This window comes from Acipenser ruthenus, chromosome 11, assembly GCF_902713425.1.
Source record: "Acipenser ruthenus chromosome 11, fAciRut3.2 maternal haplotype, whole genome shotgun sequence".
In the NCBI taxonomy this organism is placed as follows: domain Eukaryota; kingdom Metazoa; phylum Chordata; class Actinopteri; order Acipenseriformes; family Acipenseridae; genus Acipenser; species Acipenser ruthenus.
Window position 1 is genome coordinate 38,912,281 of NC_081199.1, and position 24,014 is coordinate 38,936,294.

The 24,014-nt window shown below is 36.3% G+C and overlaps 1 protein-coding gene across 1 annotated transcript; it reads right to left on the reverse strand.

Moving 5' to 3' along the window:
• Positions 1-21,630, reverse strand: LOC117427199 (actin-related protein 3). The gene is made up of 12 exons (XM_034045672.3): positions 21,383-21,630; positions 11,883-11,938; positions 8,594-8,718; positions 7,811-7,921; positions 7,485-7,580; positions 6,467-6,574; positions 3,625-3,768; positions 2,664-2,837; positions 2,370-2,462; positions 2,140-2,265; positions 1,656-1,739; positions 1-1,209 (listed from the first exon to the last, which is right to left on the reverse strand). Exons 1-12 carry the CDS (start codon positions 21,424-21,426, stop codon positions 1,114-1,116), a joined length of 1,257 nt encoding a protein of 418 aa, XP_033901563.1. The 5' UTR covers positions 21,427-21,630; the 3' UTR covers positions 1-1,113.
• Between the last annotated feature and the right edge of the window lie 2,384 nt (positions 21,631-24,014).

Consider the following 24,014-nt stretch of genomic DNA (forward strand, 5'->3'; position numbering starts at 1 on the left):
TGGGGAAATTTAAGCAATTTATTTTTTTCTAAATTACTTAAAATGTAAAAACAGGATACAGCCAAGTACGTCAACACTCTCAATGACCATCAATCTGTAAGCATCAGCAACTTTAAAATTACACATATACAACCAAAATGTTCCATTGCACATAGGCTGAATTACAGTGGAATTGTAACCGTTTGACAAAATTATATATTTTGTTGCCTTTATGCTCAGACAATAAATGCTGATACAAAAACATAGAAAGAAATGTATGCCTTTATTGGAATGTTGCTAGGCATTAAATACACCAATTTGATCGCTGGAATTATTTGGTATTTAAATCAAAAAAAGCCTACAATACTGGTCTGACAGTCAATTTTTTTTTTTATTAATTTATTTTTCTGCAGCAGGAAATAGAAGAGAATGCATTAAGTAATCAGAAAGCACTAGCAGGCATCAGTTATTTTGATAAGAGGTCCATTACCAAAGCGGTTTGCAGAGTGACCGTGTATAAAATCAGGAACCGATAAAATTGGTCACTGTGGAATAGACTGGACTAACACGATCAGACAAGAGACGATTCTGTGATATGCACAGTTTCCTTTGGGAAACTACTAGTTAGTTTGTCGCTGAGTTTTTACTTTTTTTACTCATATTATTATAGTTATTTTTTTTACTTTCCCAACTTTATGTATAAAAACTTTGTATGAAATATAAACAAGCTCTTACCTTGTACACATAAGAGTACAATTCAAGTATAACAGAGCTGATGTCTAAACCTATTCAAATCCTGTCGATATCTGGATATCTTAACATACAAAAAAAAAAAAAAAAAAAAAAAATCAGGGCACAATAACGTCTAAAACCATTACAGAGTTTTATAACAAAACTGTTCACAATGCTCAGCAGATAGGAAAATTAAACTCAAATTATTTTGGCTTAGTACTATTTCCCTCTTTATTTATTTATATTTTTTTAATCAACATGTTTACTACAATTTCCGGTCTGATTGGTGTTTGGTCTTGTAATCTATAATCTTTCTTTAATTTTTCAACAATTGCAGCCATCCAGACAGAGCAGGTAATCAGAGCACACCCCCAGTCAGTCCTGAAATAACTGAGGTCAGCTTTAAGACATGACTCCAAACACAGGGTTGTGACGACAGATGCTGGGCCCAATCTCCTCGTAATCTTTTTTGGTGTGGCATACTTGGTAAAACTCAGGCTGAAAGAAAAATACAAAACATTCAGAAATTCAGCTTTGTCTTCTTGGTATGAGAGGATTACTAAAGAAATGGAATTTAAATAAAGTGTAGTGTAGATTAAATGTGTAAGCGAGTTGCAGCCTTTTTTTTTTTTCTTTGTGTTATAAAAATGTGACATAAATGAGAACTTTTTATTTGAACATGAGGTGCATTATACAAACTAGCTTCAATCATACAAACAAATAATGAACATTTACCAAATATAGTCATTTTCGATTACTGACACGCATGGAAGGCTAAATAGCCAGCTGTCTGCAAGAGGAATAACGCTCTGCATGTGGTTCAGTATTACCTTGGTCACACCACAGAGACATAAAGCATTGGTTCCAATTGTTGGCATATGTCTTCAAAAGGTTAATGTGTTTATAGAGATGTAGACAAAACACCTGTGTGTAAAAGTACTTACAGTTGAAGCTAACATGGAGCCTCCAAACCAGACAGCATATCTCTGCATATGATGAGTTATAACCTGCACGTCGATGGGTTTTGGCTGTCAAAAGAAATGCGAAAACACGTCTTGAGTTCCAATTTAAAACAGACAGACAGAGGATTACAAAACTTGTATGTATAACTTCAGCACCAATAGAAACACGCAAAGGAATCTCTCAATACTCATGCTATGCATAATTCTGAAACTTCGACAGGGACACAGTCTTAAAATCAATCACCCAATCTGTCTAATTGCTCTCTTTACTCAGAAGATTCTCTGCATGTTTTATTTCCCTGGGTTTCAATTCCTTCCCACCCTCTGCAGCCCTGTGGATTCTTGGGTCCGCTCTTAATAGAAGCTGGGTCATTACCTTCGTGATCAAGTTCCTCCTTTTTTTTTTGGTCTGGAAGGAGACGGTTGTACAGAAACATATCAAGGTAAGTAGGTGTGAATAACGTACCTTTAGTTTTCCACCACTTAGCTCTTCACTGAGTTTCAGCCTGGCATCTACTGTCCTCTTCAAGTCTCTCTGCATACGGCGCCCAAAGTCCCTGAACATGGTTGATCCTCCAGAAAGAACAATGTTCTATAGAAGGAAAATAGCACATACATCAATCTTTTATTGAGAGATAGATAGACAGATATATAGATAGATAGATAGATAGCTAGATAGATAGCATTTGTACTTACCTTATAAAGAGGACGCCTTACATCAATGGGGCAGTTCTGAATAACTTCATCTACTACCTCAGAGATGGGCTGTGTGAAATCAGGGTTGGCAAACTAGGAAGAAGAAAAAAGCATGGATATCCTGTGTTCAAAAATATGATTTTTGTGTCTATGTTTTTATTGTGTGTGTGTGTGTGTGTATGTGTGTGTGATAATGATATATAAGGATCAGATGCCCAGGACTGATTGCAAAATGTATTTTGGCACATTGTATGTGATATGTCAAAAAAACAATAATACAAAGACCAGCATTACCTCAGGATGGAAGAAGATCTCTGGCCCCAGGAACCTCTCATAGCCTACATCAATGGTGAACTCTTTCTTGCTAATAGAATTTATACCAGTGTACTGCTTGATCCATTTTGAACCATCTGTGTCATACTTGCTGAACTCTTTTACTAAATCAGGGCAAACATAGCTGAAACGCTCCTGAAAAAAAAAAAAAAAAAAGATTGAATTTGAAACCATAGTAGTAAAAGAGGCAAACATGCAACCTGTACAACTGTCTGATAAAGTTCAACTACACATAGTGACACCTGCTGGTACAAACTGAGAAGAGCTTTTATTAGTCCGGGATAGCAAATTCACAAAAAAAGAACTACAAATATATATTTTTTTTCCTCCCCAATTGCTAAAATGTGAATTTTAAAAACTGAAATCGACATGTGACCTAAACATATCCACCGGATTCATTTTAGAAACAAAAAGAACATTTCTGCATTAATACGTTAATTTTACAATGAGTTTATAATTCTGTTTTAATATGCTTCTAAAATAATTGTTCACAACCTTTTTTTCAGATGGGGATCACCAACCATTACTAGCCTAGGAACAAAAAAATATCTGTTTTTATGTGCAAACTATTCAAGCACTGGTGGGGAGACTATTGTCTTGCAAACTATATTGTGTTGTTTGCAACGATAGAGAATTATAGTATGAGAAATATTATCTTCGGGATGGATGGAGAGACAGAAACTAGGGTAGACACAGAGCTTGTTAATACAGACTAATGACTTGTAGTATCAGGTAGATGCACAGACTACACTGGGGGTGTTTACAGGGTCCTGGGATTACTTCTGGACCTCAGCTTGGGAGCGTTTGCTGTACCATCACAGCCTTACATGAGAAGTGTCCTTTAATGCAATCAGGGACTGGTGTGCCTGCAATGAATCATGAACAGGGTTTATAATGTAATAAGACATGCAAGTAGACTTACCTTAACTGCTTTAGCAGTTTCTAGGGACTGCTCAGGAGGGATTCCCACCTCTCTTTCTCTTAGAAGCTGCTGGGTAAAATATGTGATGTCACGCCCAGCAATCGGAATGTGTTTTATGCAGCTGCCAATCACGTAGCCTTCAGCCTACAAGAACAAGCAGAAATGAGAAGTTAAAGAAACTTATTGCAGGCATCAAGCTACAGGAGCGAAACCGAACTTCAATGAGATACACAATCCTGGTTACAACAATTAGTCCAAGAGAAATGCTGTTCGGGGTCTATGAAACCAGACGAAAAAGATACAGAACAAAATGATCAGGCGCTAACGAGAAAGCAGTAATGAGGGCAATATGTTTAAAAGGCTTGCCAATTGTACCTTTAATGATTTGGTAATATACCACTATTAATATCAGCAAACTGTTCTAAGGAAACGAATTGCTGGCAACAGAGGCATTGTGACTTAATTGCCATTTGAGTGTGAAGAGAAAATGTAATGAAAACAATGCTTGGTTATACCACTCTGTGTCCACTGGGGGGACCCCCTGCCCTTACAAAAACAGCAGTTCTCAGTCAGTTTCTGTATCAGCTTGCTTTTTTTTTTTTTTTTTTTTTTTAAGGGTTTAAAATGTGTATATATGTATGTGTGTGTGTGTATATATATATATATATATATATATATATATATATATAGACACACACACACATTTTTACTCAATTTCGGTTTATATACCCGACAAAGTGATTTGTAGAATCAGTGCTCATGGATTTAAGCACATCTGTTTGTTCAAGCCACAGGAACTCATAACCTGCCCAGACATTGTAAAAAGGACAGTACCCAGCTGGACTGAATTAAGGAACACTCCTTTTTCTTCTCACGATAGTCTAAAATTATGTTTTCCTGCTCGCGCTCTACTTTTTTTTTTGCTGATAATCTCATATATTTTGTAATCCCAACACTGGGATATCAATGTAGTATAGGAAAACAGCTGAAGCAGTATATATTAAAAAGGGAAGAAAATCCCTTTTGAATGTGACACAGCAAAGTCAACAAACACAAGACATTTTTTTTTTTTAAATGCATCAATTCTGCAAAACTACAACTACAAGACTTGAGGCGGAACTACCCCAAACCACGAAGGCAACGGAAGCCGTGCATTACTCATTGAAATGCTGCACACATTTCTTCAACGTTTTCACACTTGCAGAGAGAGAACGCAGAAGTGCAAAAAGAAACAATGGAAACCAGTTCACTTGTTAACCATTTCGAGTGTGATGCGGAAACAAAATACTGGAGCACAATACCAGTTGCTTAAGCAAGTATTTTCTGAGATAATGAATACCTTGAAGCTCATAATATAAAAGTACAATACAGTTAGTTGGCTATACTTTTAACATGTCTTGAATTAGCAGTTCCATACCACAACATACACTCCACCCACAAAGAAGCAGCTGCTGCACTTGCTGCAAGTAAGCCTTTGTTTTTTTTATTTTTTTTAATAAATAAACATTATTGTATTATATTAAATAAACTCAGAACTGCTATTCTGTATTCTCCAGCATGTGGGTACAATTTCAGCAAGTATGATTTGTCTTTTCAAAATCTGAGAATAATACAGTAAAAAAAAAAAGGCGCTGCTTTCTCTTTTCTAATGAGCCCTTTTAAGAAATGACACCACGGCTTTGGAGAAGCTGTAGAGCAGTTGCTAGAACTGAAATAGCTGCAGCTAATAGTTGGTACTGTGCAGAGATCACTATGACAGTGAGTCAGGACTGAATAATTTCCACACAATCCTTTTGTTAATCAGAAAGTTTAATGTTGCATTCTCTTGATTTTCTTCAAGCTCGAATCAATTGTACCATTTGAAAAGACCAGACCAAATATTTGGTGATATATATATATATTTTTTTTTTTTTGTACTTTAAAAATTGAACAAAAATATCTCAATCCACTCTGACACACACCTTATGTCTCTATGTAAAGCGAATATGTAAAGCGATTGAACATTCCCCACCCCCCAAGCGTGTGAAATAGTCACCTTGAATGTACATTACAGTATTTACCACAAAAGGCTTGTTTTAATCTGTTGTTTAGCCAAAGACTATAAAATAGTACAAACCCTGGAAAATATTACAGCAGAGAATGAGCTGCCCAAAGACAGAAAAAGCAATAACTTCTACAATAACTCTGCCATTCACAAATCCCACTGTGTATAATTACAAGTACAACTTTGGGCTCTTCTGGAGGTGGCTGTTTATCTGCAATTGCGCAAACTCATATTTCCATATATGATATCATTTGGAGTCTGCCAGGAAACATGACACATTACTGCTAACTACATAAACAGAGAACAGCCTGTAATGGTGTGTTGTCTGCAGCACCATCATGAGGCTAGAAAAAAGATTTAAACAATAAATAAATAAAATACTGCACAGTGAATGGTTCGGTCTCTCTGCCCCTTTTCATTTTCCTGATTGGACGGTAAAGGAAAAATAAAATCTGGTACACCTTATTTCTAGTGTCACTTTTTGCAGTGTTACTGCACTAGCGATTGGCAAATTGTTCCCCCTTGGCTTTACAATACTATGCTCAAAACAATGTAAGGAAATATACATATACATCAGTGCAAAAGATCTTACTCCCACATCTCCTAACTGACTCCACTGAAAAAGACCAAACTAATTTTGGTTTGATTAAAACAAACTTTGAAGGCAGCTATGTTTGTTCAGAGCCTTCATACAAATCAACCCAAACCCAACTTTGATCTTATGAAATGTCCAAACAAAGCCAGTGTGACTGGACCATGTTGTTTATTCGGGGACCAATAAAAGAGGGGGGTACTTACTACTGGGATGACATGAGTGACCCCATCTCCACTGTCTATTACTGTTCCCGTTAGCGTTCTCTCTCCTACTTGTCTTGATGTCCAAGAAGCAGCCAAGGCAAGGACGGCCTAAGAAATGTTAAACAAAAAGCATGACCCTTTTAGGAAAGTTTGGATGCAAGGACGAAAGCACTGTAAATGTTTAAAATTGAGAAAAGGTTACATTTCGTGCAGAAGATTTGCACAACTTTTACGTTTTTTCCGATTTCATTACTTATGTATTTGTACAGAGTGTGTCTCCAGTTAGGTACACAGTTCACATGGAATGAAAAGAAAAAACAAACAAACAAACCAAAAAAAAAAAAACCTGAATGCCACGGTCTGAGATTCCTAATGGACAGCATTACCCACCTAAATGCATCTGCAACCTTGACAAATCCATTAAGAATCAATTTTGACTGGGCACACGTTTCTCCAATAAGAATCTAATGGATAGCAATGGGTAGTGCGTTGTCTTTTTATGTAAATATAAGCATACACTTAATCTGCAAAGGGCAATTACAATGTTTTTAGCCTTAGGACTGGTTCCCTTTTAGTGTTTAAGATTCTTTGGATTTGTGCTTGTTTTGTTTTATACTCGATTCGGATTACCCAATAACAGATCAACACAAAACAAACAGTTTCTTCCTGGCACCTAAGTACTTCCTATGTGGTAGTTCACATGACCTGAGCTGCAGCACAGGAAGTGATTTCATACCAGGAAGCAGCGGCAGCAGAACCCTTTAATACTATAGCGTTGTCTTTTAATTATCTCCATATTACAAAATGAAGTATAGAAACAGAAGGAAAGAGCAAAAATGTCAACAGAATGAAAATGGAGACTGGTAAAAAAAATGTTGTTATAAATCGTAAGAACGTAGATCTTAAAAACATTATCATTCCTTTAAAGAAGAGATGAAAGTAAACATAAAAGCCAGTGGTAGATGTACGAATACATTTCTTTTTTTTTTTTTTGTTTTTTTTTTTGTTTTTTTTTTACCTGGACAGCAATATAAAGGCCTGGGACATTGAAGGACTCAAACATGATTTCTGCAGTGTATTCCCTGTTTTCAGGAGTATTTAATGGAGGTTCAGTCTGTATGGAGAAATAAGGTGAAGAGTTAAAAAGTAACACAGACACCATCACAGAAATCAGAAGTTAGATAAAGCTGTTATTTTAAAACGATGAACACAAATGTAAAATAAGCATTACAGTACATAAGCACCTGCTTGTCAATGACTTTGAAGCATTGCACAAATTTCAAAACCTTTAATGTGTTTTTAAAAGACTTAAACATTGATTTCTACTGTATTTTGATCACTTACCAAAAGAAAATAATGGTCTTCTGGTTCTGCCCTAAGGTATTTAAAGATGACCTGTTCCATGAATCTTTCCATCAGATCCCAGTCTTCAACTATACCGTGACGAATTGGCCACTGTTAGAAAAGAGGACAAAATGGTTTAATTAGCTTACCAAAAACCTGCTAACAAACACCTTATGACAATACTATGTTTATGATTATAAGATAACAAAATAAAAAATAATGAAAATGTATACTTATCATTTTCACAAAAAAAAAACAACAACTGACACTAAGTGGAATCTGTGCCATTCAATTTCATTAGTGATTAAGGTCCTGTTTTCCTGCAGTAACACTACATGGTACTGCTTTGAAAATGTCATTTATCAAAATCTAGGACATTGGAAAAGGAAAGAGCAAAACACTTATATTAGCTACAGTATAACTACAGGGCACACCTTGTAATGTTATCACCTTGTACACTCAATGTGCCCTCTGCTGTGGTAATGGCTCAAATACTGCTACAGAACAGGTTTAATTCAACAGTATTCTCATGTCAACACAGTCTGAATGGAGTCTCATCTGATAAGAGCCAGACCGATGCACACTCTGGTGCGTTATGTATTACTTTCTTTTTTGGATAGTGTACAAAGGTAGCGGTTATTAGAATGCAAGAGAGATACACTATGTTGAAAGTATACATACAAAAGCAAAAGGGCTTTTCAATATACTGATTTGTAAGCACACTTAAGTAATAATGCTATACTGTTTATCAGCAAGGTTATACACAACTTAACTGCCGTTTACCTTTGTTGCATATGATGGTTTGTCTATTGCTTCATCCCCAATAAAAAAGTCCAGATCATCCACTCCTTTCATCAACCTCCTCTGTGCCTGATCTCCAATGTTTGCTGACTCTTTGATAGCAATACCTGTTAAGCAGAAACATGGGCACACAATCAGTTAGACGTGTATAAATACCATATTGCATAAAAAGCAACATGCATAATAGACATGCTGATTCTTCAGGGTCTTGGATATAAAGGCAACATTATTTAAAGTGCTATCAATTCATCTTTCTGCTGCCTCTCAGAAGTGCACAAGTACATGAATCTGGCAGCAAAAGCAAGGGAGTGTTTTATGCAGTCCAGTCAGTGTCTGAAAGTACCTCCTGTTGTTCATAATGACTGGAAGATTGTTCCTTTTCATGCAGTTTTGGAGTTGCCACTAAAGGGCCTCTTCTGTATTAATGGAAGTTGCCAAAGTTTGATTAAGAAATTATTTTCATCTTAACCATTTATTTTCCGAAGATCAAACTTTATCCTCATGTACTGTACTAGGGGAATTTGAATGTAATGGAAAGTATCTTTCTTGTTTTACTGGTTAGGCTGAAGAGCACTGAGTGTTTAAAAGTACACACACTTCAGTTTAGTCTACTACTTGTGAAAGATTGAACTAAACTCAGAGATCCTGTACCAGCCTTGAAATTAAGTCAGTTAAGGTTTTTTTTATTTTTATTCAAATTGCCTTTGGCTCAGGATGCATAACTCCCGTTGAGGTCAACTATCACACGGTAGAGCCACCATCGACGTGCACTATCGCTTAATTATATTTCTCTTCTAATTGATTTCCTATCCATTAGCATAGACAATGAATGCTGTGTTTCTTCAAAATGTAAAAAAAAAATACAGATTTAGACTAGTTCGAAAAGTATTTCAAACATGCTCAGGGTAATATGGATTTAATGTGCAGGCTAATTCTTAGATCTCATACAGTATGTTAAATTAGCCTGGGGGGACACCTTTGAAAACAAAGCAAAGTCTTTCTCAAATACCAAGGATTTATCAAATCTATACTTAAAAAAAAAAGGCATTCCCTTGTCTCATCATCACTATTGTGCTTGTATTGTATAATATAAATCACACATCATTAACAATTTGTAGTACACTAAGCATATGTAAAGAGAAATGGGTTGTAAACTATACTGGCACAGCAAGATTAAGCATCGGTTACTGTGTCCATCTCAGTTAATGTACATGAGCATTAGTCGTTTGTTGTCTACGGCAAGGCAACTAAGATTACAATATATGGAAAGTTCAGTTTACACCAATATTGTTATGTATTCCTGTTTTCGCTTAATTAGCTTTAGTAACCCTTTAACCGGCACATCTTCCCATCCTTAAAAGTTCAAGCAGCACATCTGTCTTTGGTTATCATTCCAGCTTCTAAAGATAAAGCCTTTGGTAAATAAGGAAATGCAACGAGAAGACCAAGTTTCACCTCTGGAAGCTTGGGTTACAATTTTAGTTACTGCACAAGGAAACAAGTTTTGGGATGTCAATTTAGACCATTTCTGTTCTTCAATTCCAATACCATTCTCAATTCCAAGTATAATTCCCATGCCCCTTTAATCAATTCCAACACATCACTGATCAAAATTGCAATTAGCAGTATTCTGTTAATTAACTTCTCGCCGTGTCAACAAATTACTTGAAGTCACGTTAGTCAATTAAATTGGCTTAAAAACAAAAGGCAGTTGAACAAATCACAATAATTATTATGTCTCTAAAATGCAAATTCCTTTGAAGGAACTGGGAATTGATTTTAAAAAGGAATTGGAAATCGAATTGGAATTGAAAAACAGGAATTCATCCCATCCCTGCCACCATGAACAGTATTACAAAACCACCACAAAGTCCGGCCTATCAGCACTAATGGAAATTGTTGCTTCACATCCCACCAGGCAAGACTGCAGCACATTGGCTGGATCTGGAGAGACAGGAAGTTCACAGAACTGCTGATGTGCTATATTAAGGTGTCTTTAATTCAGCTCATGTCAAATAACTAAAATTCACATCAAGATGGAGTTCAGAGGAGCAGACTGCACCTTCTACTGAAGTGCTGATTGCTTGAATTTCTTTTTTCCCCAGAAAGGAAGTGGTTTGGTTTTGATTCACAGCAGGCAAAGAAGGGAATATTTAATGGTGAATCAGCACATGGAGGGAAAAAAATACAAAAAATATCAGAGCTCTCTGTGTCAAATAAATGGCCATGAGAAATCAAATTAAAATGTTAGGTGGCTGTATTTATAAGTCCATATAATTTCTTTGGGTTGACTGATGTTCCTAAAGAAAAAAAAAAATGAACCTACAGCTTTACAGTCTGTTAAAATGCAAACAACTCCACCTCCCAGCTAATATGGCTGTATTTGGTATTTTACACTGATAGCATTCACACTGTGGAAAGACTTCACATATGAGATATGCTGTGCAAGGAACAGAAGGAGTTCTCTTTTTTTACCCCCCCCCCCCTTTTTTTTTTTTTAAACCCGATTAGAATGTCACCCCACCACTGAAGATCAGTAGGTGCCCTCCCTTCTCACTCCTGACAATCAGCTCATCGAACAAGCATGCCATAGGCAACAGAAATTCCAGGAGGAAAAAGCCTCGCCTGGGAAGTCTCAACCTGCCCAATGAGGAGGAGAGCACTACTCACTCAGGCTTTACCGTAACACCTCCAAGAGCTACAGATACGGGATAGCTACAGCTCCTCAGGGGTTGAAAACGACTCCAAAACACATTACACAAGATTGTATACCAGAAAAAAAGGCAAACACAAAATACACAAATTGTGTACTTCCAAAAGTGGTTTTTCACAAATATGGAGTAAAACAGCGTATTTAAATTTTTAAAAAATCGTGATTTTGTTTGTTGCTTACCTGACTATTTTGTCCCGAGTCTCCATACTCTGCTTCCCCACCTCTCCCTAAGATCCTACATTATCATGTTTAAGGTCATCCTATGCATTCCCTGATGATGTTTGCTATACCTGCTAATTTCAACAGTCAACAGTTTTGCTCCTTTTGTGGCAGCAGCAGAAATCCACCTTGCCATGGGATTCTTAAACAAGTAAGATGAAAACCACACAGGGTATGTTTACACCTTGGAACGATACGACACTTGAAGAAAATGCAATACCATTATTATTATTATTATTATTATTATTATTATTATTTATTTCTTAGCAGACGCCCTTATCCAGGACGACTTACAATTGTTACAACATATCACATTATACATTATACCATACTACTTACATGATGGAACGATAAACTGTGGTTCTGTATTTCCAGCATATCCAAGTTTTGTATACCTGAAAGTAACAAAACAAACAAAAAAAAAGACAATCAGTCATGAACAACATTTTACTACAAAGTTACCTACAAGCAATCCGATGCATTTACAACCTGCAATACATTTTATGAGCTGGGTTAGACATCAGATTCTGACCAAATATCAAGCCTGTCTACTCTAGGTTGCTCACAAATTAACAAATTAACTGTAACCTGGATTAGGGGTTCACAGTGGTGTCCAGAAATTGTTACATTAAAATTGTTGGGATTGAAGAAGATATAATTTTTCTATCAAGGCAACAGGTTTCTTCTACGAAATAAAAAAATAAATAAAATAAAAATGCACTCTCCTTTTTGTCCTTTTTAGGATCGGTGAGCCCAGTTTACAGTTTGAATCTGGGCTTCTGGGCATTTAAGCCATTTCCTGTGAACATCACCAGTTAGCTCAAAAATGAATAAACCATCAGGTTCTATGATTTATCTTATAATTCACTTCTCCTTCGGAAGCCCTTACTGTAAGGTGTTAAACAATGCCTTATCATTAATGAAATTATTATTAGTATCAATCTCATTACATCTACACTGTGTGGGAGGAATAGAAGAAGAAAATGTATCGTAAGAAAATCAATGTCCTATTTCTGGCATTGTGCGGTGACAAGAGAGGATCAGGCAATTAACAATTCTATTCTAGGAGGCTTGTGGTGTTGCAATAAGACACAGTTCCTACAGTTACACTAATCCCTCCCCTTACAGAGGACTGCTAACTCAGTCAATAAAAGGCTTTCGTTGTATAGCAGTTTGACCATTGTAGGTTGAATTACCCTCTGTGTACAATAAGCAATAAGGTGTGTCTTATTAAAACTTGGTAGAGGTGTACATAAGCAATAGAGCCCTGATGAGGACTTTACCGCAGGGATTGCTGATTTAAAAGAAATCGATTTAAAGCACCAATTAAAAAAAAAAAAAAAACACTTATTTAAATAATTCTCATTTACTATTTTATATAGGTTTCTCAAGAAAAAGACAAGTATGTTTCAAAAACCTTTTATTTATAAACTCTTACTACTGTCTATAAACAAACTCTTAGGGCTGTATTCTGATCACAGAGCAAATGTGAGTGCAAGTGCAAACAGTGCTTGCCCCCGATTCTGTGGAGCATAAATGGAGCGGAGACGTAAAAAAAATACTCCACTGAAATGGTATTCTGAAGACATGTCCTGCCCTGTTATAGAGCGCCTGCCCCATCACTAACATATTTGCCAGAGCGATTCTGATGACAGTGCAGTTGGGTCCCAAATAGACAACTGAGCAATGTGTGGTGCAATCAGGAACTTTATCAATTGAACACACTATAAAAAGCAAAGTATTCCTAAATAATAACTGTGTGTGTTTGGACTGACACAGAAAGAGGAAATCAAAGAAAGAAAAGTAAAAGAAAAGAATGACTGGGATGAGTGAGGGGGATTTTTCTCTGACGTACTCCATCGCTAAATTCTTGTAGTTCACATATAGTAGTTCACATTTAGAGGATGCCACAAATATAAAACAATTTGCTTTATTTATGTATTCATTTAAGATTGAATGATTTAGTTTGGTATGTAACTATTCACAAACCACCATTCAACATCCTTATAATTACAGTTTGGAGGTACTGTAGAGCTACAACTACGGTACTACAAAAAAACAATTAAAACAAAAAAAGAAAATCCAAAAAATAGATTTAAATAAAAATATATATAATAGGATTGCAAAAAAAAAAAAAAAAAAAAACGCCAACCCTGCTTTTCCATCTGGTCACAGACAAGGTCAGCTATCCTTTAAAATTACAGGTTTTTTTTTTTTTACCTTCAATAATGTTTCAAATAAAATGTAAGCTAGAAATGTACTTGAATGTTCTGTGTTCTTCTACCATTTGCTAGTGACCCTAATAGACCTTCCGGATAGGTTGATGAAAGTTCTGAGGTTTCTAATGTAACGCAGGAGGGGCTATATGCCGCCACCATCAAGTTGCAAAAGGATCCTGAAAATGCTGATTTCCCAAACATCAGAGAATGCTTAACCTTCAGTAACACAGCAATAAAAAGCACTGCTGTATGTAGGACAAGAAGAGCATGTGTGCCTGTCTGGGGAAACGGGTGACTGCAAATGCCCTACACAAACATTGGAGACTACAAGGCTCTGTGGGTGCTCTGGTAAAACTATTATCTCCCAAAACTGGTGAATGATTTCACTTTACAGCTGTCCAGGGACGGCTATTTAAACATACCAAAACATGAATGCTCCAGGCCACCGGATGTACTTATATCAACTCAGGCATTCCGGTAGGACTGATTAATAACATGCTTTTAATGCTTAACAACTACTCAGAAACCTTTCACTCTACTTTCAGGTTTTAAAATTCTGTGTTTGTTTCACTCAAATGGTTAAAATGTATTCAAAGCCAGAAACATGCAGAAAAGAGGAAAATGAACTTCTCTGGTCTTACATTCATGACCACAAAAAACAGTCCTCAGTCTTACAAACACATATGGAAAAAGTAATGCCTCACGCCAACAGTATTTGTGACTTCCACAGACTATATGGGATAGTCACAAGTTCCCAGATGACACTGCCTGCCAGTGTCCACTAAAAGACTGTAGCTGAAGTGGTGGCCATTCAGCCCTCTGTTCACTTCTGTATGAGCTTTGATCACTGGAAATGACAATGTTATACATTTTGTTTGCACACAAAGTCATTCAGGGGCAAGTGTAATGATGTCCTCCACACTGTACTGAAAAAATCTACTGTTTGGAGCTACTGTAAGTGTAATATTTGGAGAATACTGTACTTTCACTAAGCACAAATCATACTTACAGTACTGTACATCAGGATGATCCTAGATCATACAGTACAGAATCAGTAATAAATGCAGGACTTATTTTTCACTGTCCTTACAAAGAAACTAGACAACAACCATGATCTTACAAACAGTAATACAAAGGTTGGGTATAAATGTTAAAAACTTCAAATTCTCTCAATAAATAAAATAATTAAAAAAAAATCTACATAAGGGACAACTGTTTCCATTCCTCCATAAAACACATACAGATTTAATCATGCAATGTTCTTTGACTAAACAAACTTAATTTTAAATAACGAAATCCAGCTGTTTTATAGAACGCACAGCCTCAGCTACTGTAGTACTGACACACTGATGACTGTTTTTTGTTTTTTATCTCGAGACAATTCAAGAGAAGTCGAGTTCGAAGTGAATTCAAGTTTGTTGTTGGGTTCATATTTGGAAATTTTCTGCACTAGATTGTATTTGGTTTCAGGACACTGGACTGGCATAAAATTATTTTAACGTAAAGACGGAAGACAATTGGATATTCAAAGGTTGCAAGATGCATTTTGGCCATTTGGATGCCAGTTGAATACTAGTTGTCTTTCATATGGCGTTTGAAAAGCAGTGGGCTACAGTTGGAATGTTAGTTTTGCAAGATTAAAAGGGTACGATGAAATTTAGGCTGCCCAAAGTAGCTATAGAATATTTTGCAATCTGACTGACACATCAAAACAAATAGTGAAATACTGAAGGGTCTTCAAACAGAAAAGCATAGTACTGTCAATAATGTACTGTAGTTTAGTAAAATTGGTGCATATTGAATAATGAAATAAGGTAGTAAGTAGTACTGGTTTGAAACTCTAAAGCTCTGTTCACACTTTTTTACGCCAGTTTTACTAATGTACTGTTTTTTATATTTGCAGATAAGTTACAGTAGTAATTATCGAAGTGAAATTTGAATCAATGGTTAAAAACTAAAAACCGACGCCAACACTAAAAAAATCCAAGTTTTATATTTGCACCGGTCTGTAATGTGTGAAACGCTCATCTCTTATCTGCGCATGTGCCATGTCTGGTACTGCGTTTAGAAAAGTGCATTTTTCAGGTAGGATTACGGTATGTCATCATTAGCACAGGTTATGTTTTTCATCAAGACACCGTGAGCAAGAGTAAAAAATAGACTTCATAAGTTTGTTATATTTTTAAACAAACATCGATAAAATAAGCTTAAAGCAGCTCAAACCGACAGCGCTCCATTGACTCAATAGAAAATCTTCTCCCAAGCTCTCTCTCTCACAACCCTTTGCGGACAGCGTGATGGAGTCATAGAAAACCAGGTGTAATAGAATATTATGTGTATCGATAGAAGCCAGTTTAAATGTGGACAGGTATATCACAACAGTATCGGTCTTGTACTGGTGTTGCAAAGTGAGTTAGGACAGAACATTGTATTGTACTGGTCTATTCTAAACAGAAACAAGTGTGAACAGGGTATTAATCAGTTGAAATGACAATAGTGTTTTTGTTTGTTTGTTTTGTTTTTAATATTTGAGCCCGCTCAGTATTCTAATACCAAGCAGGATACATTTATGAGGAGTTAGCGTAAGTGTCAAAAGTTGTTAAACACTTTAGATTGTTTTCAAATTCATATACAAACATAAAAGCCACTTTAAAAGGGAACATCGAATTTAATAAAGCGATATATTTCAATCAAATCAAGTATTCTCCATGTATGGTACTTACTGAATCATGACACGAGTTTAATACGTCTTGAGAATGAAAATGTTTTGCACATTACCTTCCTTTACTTTGTGTATCAGGGAAGTTTACCTGCATTCCAGAACATGAAAACCGTGAATTCCAGACTTGCCTTGAACAGTCACTTGTAAAGCGGATGTGTTAAAACAAGTCTCTACTGACACACTGAGCTGCTGAAGAACACTATAGTGGTGCTAAGAAGACCCCCCAATTAACATGATTACTCTTTGAAGCCCCTTCTTAAAATACTAATGCTGTTTAAACAGGAAGTAAAGGAAGTGACTAAATTTACAAAGTTCATTAATCTATACCGTTTCAAAAAGTAATGCTAAACAATAATCACAGGACTCCTTTATACTGCATGTTAACTTGTTTATCAGCCATTATACCAGAAGTCAAATGAGACGTTGTACACGATTGCTAAGAAATAGCAACACCTTAAACCTTCCTGAGGTCAAGCTTAAACACATCTTTTTACTATCAACTTTCAAAATGTTCTTGCAAAAGCAACAGAGGTACACTGAGTTAATGAAGCGACATGGCAAAGACGACTTTTTTGTTCAAGGAAAATAGTTTTGCTCCGTTTGTGTTCCTTGCAAAATGATGTCATGAAATCCTGTGGTTTCCTTTCTCTAGCGTTACAAGTACACTGCATACTGTAGTTGCTGATTTAATGCCAGCAATAATTCCTTTTCAATTTGGTCAACTTCTTCTTTTTGAGAACTGGACATAAGCGTGCAAACACTATGACTGTTAATTTTAAAATGGCATAGAAGTCTGAGTCAGTGCAGACCCAAGGTTGACAACCAAGGATTATTATTATCTAAAAAAAAGTTTTTTGTGATTTTCTTTGCATTGAGATTTCAAACCATGATGTTTATATTGGGATAATAACATTCAACTTAAAGCTACATTGGCCTACTTTGTTTGTTAAGCTACAGTAAGTAGCATAAAGCATTAGAGTATCTTATCTAAAAGCAGGCACCGTTTACAGTGCATGCTATAAAAATCTCCATAGCCATATTATTTACAACATATAACTAGTGACCCTTTTATTGTGCTGTTTGTTCCTTTTTGATTTTTTTTTATTTCCTTAATTCAGGATATGCAATTATTTCAAAGACAAGGTGATTTATAAAACTGTACAGAGCTAGAGATCCTGCATCCTCGTACTGTTGTTGGCCAGGAGTGAGTCAGAACCAGACCTGGGAATAAATATTATAATGTGTAGTTAAATATATTGAAATACTTCAAATACATGTACATGCGACTTGGAATATTGAAATGTTCTTAGAAATATATTTGAATTGATTGTAAATACTTAAACATTTCAACCATCGTCCATTAAAATTTGACATTTAAATATTAACCTTGATTTACATATCTATCTATATATCTATAGATATCTATATATATCTATAAAATACATATATATATAAATTCTGTCAAATAACATGACACATACTGGAGTGTATTTTAACATCTATTTATACAAGCATATATATAGCTAGATGGCAGTTATAATTCACAAAACACCAGAATAATACATATTATTATAGGCATTATAGTGACAAAATTCATCAATCCCTAGCATGTACAGTGACCCATATTTCTCCACCATAAGAAATCATATTATGAACAAATCAATACAGTCCCATTCAAGTAGGTCAATATGACTGTCCATTGCCTTTATTGCAAGTGGCGATTGCACTTGATGAACATGTGTTTGAGCCTGGAGTCGCTCATTGAACACACTGATCTGGCCTAAAAGGTCCTGTCAGCAATACTGAACACTCTCAACTGCGGCTGGCACATTGAGGTAGCTGGCAGCTAGCTTTGCCAATGCAAGGAACTTCCAGAAGCCAAGGGGGTCAGACCCTTCTGGAAGGCAGGACAAACCTTGAGGTGGACAAACAGATTTGAGGTTGTTCTGACTGAACAGCCAACTTGCTGTTTGCAGTGCTTGCTAGTAGCTTTGAACTTGTCTGAAGCATTGTCTGGTATGAGGAAATACAAATCAGCTTTAGACCTCAGTAGACACGTTTGTAGCAGCAGTGGTCCCTCAGTGTAACTTGACATATGACTTCACTTGCGATGGGGAATGGCAGCTTTTATATTTGGGGTGCGCTATGACCAGGTCGTGAGGTCATCTGGTTGTGGTTTTTCAGTCACTGGACCTAGCGGTCATGGGTCCACTGAACCGGGTTTGTGGCACAGTTCATGGTTGTAACCAGAGGTATTGCAGGACACGGCCTTCCTGTCAAGATGGCGACGCAAGTTTTACAACTTGTTTCTGTAACCTCTTCTGAATTATGTAGATTATTTTGGTTTTTATGTAAATAATAAAAACGGCACGTTTCTGTAAATGTGTAATATTTTAATGCAAGATGGTTTGTGTAGATTATAAAGTCATGTATAATACTGGGGCTCATTTTATATAATCAAGAGGTAAACTTTTTGTGTGTGAAAACGGCTTAGCCGTCCGATGTAGTGAGAAACGGGAGAGAAAAATTGTAGTTAGGGAGTGGAGAGTTAGGTTTTTGTTTATTTTTGTTCTTCTGTAAATAATAAAAATGTGTGTGTGTGTGTGTGTGTGTGTGTATATATATAATTCACACACACACTAGGCTCAAAACAATTGATTGTTCGAAGTAAATGTTCAAATTTAAATCACAAATTAAAAAAAAAAAAAGGTTTCACATACAATTAAAGCACTTGCAGCACTTGGAACACCTGGTATACATAGCAATTCAGTCTAACACGTTCATCTAGAGATATATTTTGCATTATGCATTGGTACAACACTTCTGACAGACATATCTGTGACATTAGTCAGTGTTATATACATAACCAACCTGTTGGTTCATCAGTAATACTCATAACTGCTGCGACTACATTTTCAACCTCTGCCATTTTTAATGACCGGGTCCGTTCTTGTGCTGTGGTCACGTTCACGGGTTCTTGGTCAAAGGTCGCTTAACCTGGTTCTGTTGCAGTCAAAATGCAAAAACACACCCTGGGTCTTGCGATTAACTCATGACAGTTGAGGAGGTTCTCAAACGAGGAGAATACTACATGCACATGTTCATTTCATTAATTCAGAACCGGCCACTTTACCAATTCAGGTGAACAGAGCTAACAGGGAGGAGTTAACCCACTCAGTTACCTCTGGACAACTGCTCTGTTAATGGCAGCAGGTGTAGGCCTAATCGGTTATTGATGAACAGCTAACGAGGACAGGGTTTAACCTGTTTGGATTCAGGATATTAATTAGGCTTTCATTAATTTTCATATATAAAGATGGTTGAATATTTATTATATGTACTAGTATTTAAATTATTTTCAAATACTATTCGATTTCTGCAAAAGTTATTTAAATGTTTTCAAATAATACTTACTTTCCGCAAATTATATTATTTCCAATTATTCTTTACAATGTGTAGTGATATTTCATTATTTCAACTACTTGAATGAGTTGATATTTTCAAATCTAATATGGAATATAACAATCTTTGTCCCAGGTTTGGTTAGAACCAGGGCACCCTAATTAGCACTGGCCTTGACCCTGGCTAAGGTAGTCAAAAATGAATGCGAAACGTTGTCTGCGAAACCAGTCGATGCAGTGGTAAGTACCAGGAAGGGGCAGCAACTGAAGTGCCTCCCATGACACCAGTTGAGATTGACAGGCAAACTGTAAAGATGAGCCAATGGCTCAACAACAGCGTCACTTTTGTTAGGCTAAGTGGTGCATCTAATCTGCATGTTTTATTGCATAGCTGATATTTATATATCATTCTGGACACTTGCAAAAGCCATACTGGTTAATTGTGTATGTCACGGACGTTAATAAGACCACCCATTCCAGGTTTTAATATGTGCTTGATCAACGCCAGTGTCTAGGTAACAAGCTCAGGTGTGTTTTATTAAACTCACTGTGAAACCAGGAATGCTCCCAACTGCTATGCAATGGTAGTGTTATTTCCATACCTGTGAGTTAAAAAAAAAAAAAATTCCTTGGCCTGACTTGAGTCATTTTACATTATTATGAACAGTGAACAAAATGTGTTTTTATCACGTGTGTCAATAGCCATGTTACATGTGTGCATATGTTGTAAATCAGCACAATTAATGTAGTACTGCTAGGAGTAGGAGGAATAATGTACCTTTAGTAAAAGCGGAAGTTGGGTGTGAGTTGATAAATCTTAGGTTTGCACTCAAAATGCATTTTTACAGCAGGCGCTCCAGTAGTCATTATGGCAACCACAAAGCAAACGCCTAATTGTCAAAGCATGGTATTAACTAAAACTATCCGTAACTGACAATTGTAACTTGTCTGAAACACACACAAAAAAAAAAATATGCAGAAAAATACCATATATGGAATAAAAATCGTGAAAGCAGGAAGAGGAAGTTCCTTTACGATTGCTCATATAGTGAGGGCTTTTAGAGAAGTAATGCATGAAAACACAAAAACAAAATTTCAAAAGACAGAATCGAACATTAGACTTGACCAAAATCTGAAATAGTTTGGCGACACAAAATCGGTTCAACAAGAATGCATTACTTGACTGCTGTTTTATGGGTGGACCCGTTCACTTAAAACCCCCCAGACATGAAGATGATGACTTTCTGATGATAAAAGCAAATACCACCCCGCGGCTGTTAAGCTTTCATCTAATTTTACTAATAATTGAATTTGCAATTAAATAAATACAACTGCGATATTGCAACAAAGAATAATGCAGTAAAAAAAATAAACGCATTAAAAAATCCGGCTGTGAGAATTGAGCCGGCTGCATACACACCCAGAGAACTGACTGAAAAACCCGAAGTGCCTACCGCTTCCTTGCACTACGGAATGCAAAGTATTTGAAAGCCTTACCCCGTTCCACAGTCTACCACACAAGCCGGTAACATTCCTGCCATCTCTTGCGCTCCTGTAAGTTGGATTTAAGGGTGTTTATTTTGATGTGAAAGGTGTGTACGTTAGGTTGAACTGAAGGTGCTGTCTGACCATCCAGAGGCAGAACCCTAAACCCTCAGTGAAGTTTCTACTTCCGCACTCAATTCAATTCTCACACACAGTCACAGCCAGGGGGAGGCAAAATGGCCGACGCTAGAAAGAGCCACACAGGCAGGGTTAAAGCGACGTCAATCTAGAGGGGTGTTGCTGCAGAACGCAGACTCGCATAGCGTAGCGTAGCGTAGCTCACACGGGGTAGTGCTGCGTGCGCGATTGTTGTTACCGAGTTACCGGTGTCATGATGAATACATAATTAGGCCATCTCAGTGCAAGATTATGTGCTAATGCCACCTGCATTTAAAAAGCGCTGTATTAATCTGCCCTCTGTAACAACTAAAGTGACGGAAAGATTTTAAAAAAAAAGAAAATATAAATTACACATCATTTACTCAGTCAACTAGCTAAACGCACAAATACCAACCCCAGCCCTAAAACCTAACCCTAACCCAATACCTACCCCTAAACCTAAATTACAAGTTGGGAACGCAGCACTACCCTATGTGAGCTCCCTGCGAGAGCTACACTGTGCACGCCTTCGTTCTACGTCTGTGTAAACAAGTTGCTGTGTCTTTTAGGACCTTTACCTTAGTGGAAACAAAAACACCCAACTTCATCAGGTATCAGACCTGGTTTACAATCCAAGTGGTGTTCATTCCATGGAGAGCATTGGTAATTCTAGCTGCCTGTAACCTGGTTGATATAATATCTATTTTTAAAAAATTGCACATTATTTGATTGAATTGAATAGCTTTTCTAACACAGAAAAGAGAACTTTTTGGTCAGGATACACAATGTAAAACAGGACTAGAAAATATGTGTTACCACAATAGCCACACTGACTCATTTTCTAAATTAAGGTTTAAAGTGATGTGTATTACATTTGAAACATGAGCTCGTATGTTTCCTTCTATACAGCATTTGTATGTTTTTTATAAACACATTTCAATGGTAACCTCATTAACCTGTGGGAATACAATTATTTAAAAGATCCTCTTCATTTTGTTTTTAAATATAAATACATTGTATTCCTGCATCTTTGCAAATAGTTTAAATACTGTTAAATATGTAATGTGAACAATATTCTCTTTTGTGATTTTTAGGACAGTAAGCAGCCTGCAAGCAGAACTGAATCATGAATAATATTTAGGTGCATGTACCATGTAACTTTGACCTGTCCAATCACCAAATCTCAACTGAATTGTAGACCTTAGACTGTGTGCTCTGTCTAAGACATTGGAAGATGAGTGTTTCCTAAAACCCCTGGAGAGAATGTACCATACCCAGCTGTAATTGTTACAGGAGGAAATGATCACCAGACAGACCCTCATATGTATCTAAACCCTCAATATATGTGCCAAAAACTATCCCACAGGTGCTGCTTTATCAGCATCATCTGTACTACAAAAAGCTGAGTTGCTATAGAAAGTAATGGCTCTGTATCACTGAGAAACAGATAGGCATCTGTGTTTTTATTGAAAATGTACCCATATTTTATTAAATGGAATGTTATCATTATCTACAAGAGGCTGTTATAAGCCTATGTTGAAAATAACAGCAAAATCAATAGACACACATGTTTTTGTGAACAATTTAACACGTATGGTTATTTCTTCACTTCTACAAAATGACTTATATTGTATAGCTCGATTGCATAATGTGCTGTGCTGTGGTAGGTTTCCGCAAATACCAACATATCATCATTCTATTTTCTTGATGGTTTCTTATCCTATGCAGACTACAGTACATTAGTCCTCTGTAGACAAGCAGAATGTTTAGTACTCATGATGATGAAGACTCTCGTCGAGTCAAACTCACTTCGGATCTTCATCTTTTTATGGGTTGTTGGTGCATGCCATCTAAATGGAGATGATGATTGCCCTCCATCTTTATACAGTATCTATGGTAGTACTTTCCTTGTATCTTCTCCCATTTCCCTATGCTTTCTAAAAATTGTAATATACATTTCTCTTACTCCCATTTGTTTTTCTCCCCCTCTACCTTCAGAATATCATTTACTGATGCTATTTGATTTCTATATCCCTTAACTTACTATTTAATCTGTTTCTTTGTTGATTATATGTATTGCATTTCATTAATCTATGTTCCACTGTTTCTTGTTCACCACAATTACTGCCTTAATATATTAATATTAGTTTCTTCCTCACTGTTTTCCCTATCCCCATATGTTTGTATTTCCCTGCCTTTGAGTGATTTTTATAATAAAATCTTCGATATCCACTGTTTTCCAATTGTTCTTGCCATACATCCATTATCTTTTCTTTAGCCATACCATTCACCTCCGCAGGCCCTAAAGGTATTACTATGTCTATATCTGTATTGAGAATTGTTTTTATTTTATATTTTATTTATTTTTTGCTTTTGACTTTGAATCCAAGCTATCAGAATTTGTCTGCCATTTTTAGTCGTTTGATTACTTTGAATTCCTTCTTGGGAGATGTAGTTTTGTTTCGCCGAGGTGAACGTCTAGCGT

Coding starts and splice junctions, on each gene's coding strand:
- LOC117427199 (XM_034045672.3), bottom strand. CDS start 21,426: ATGGCAGGAATGTTACCGGCTTGTGTGGTAGACTGTGGAACGGG. Junction 7,581..7,810: donor AAGACCATTATTTTCTTTTG/GTAAGTGATCAA, acceptor TTCTCCATACAG/ACTGAACCTCCATTAAATAC. Junction 6,575..7,484: donor GCCTTTATATTGCTGTCCAG/GTAAAAAAAAAA, acceptor AACATTTCTTAG/GCCGTCCTTGCCTTGGCTGC.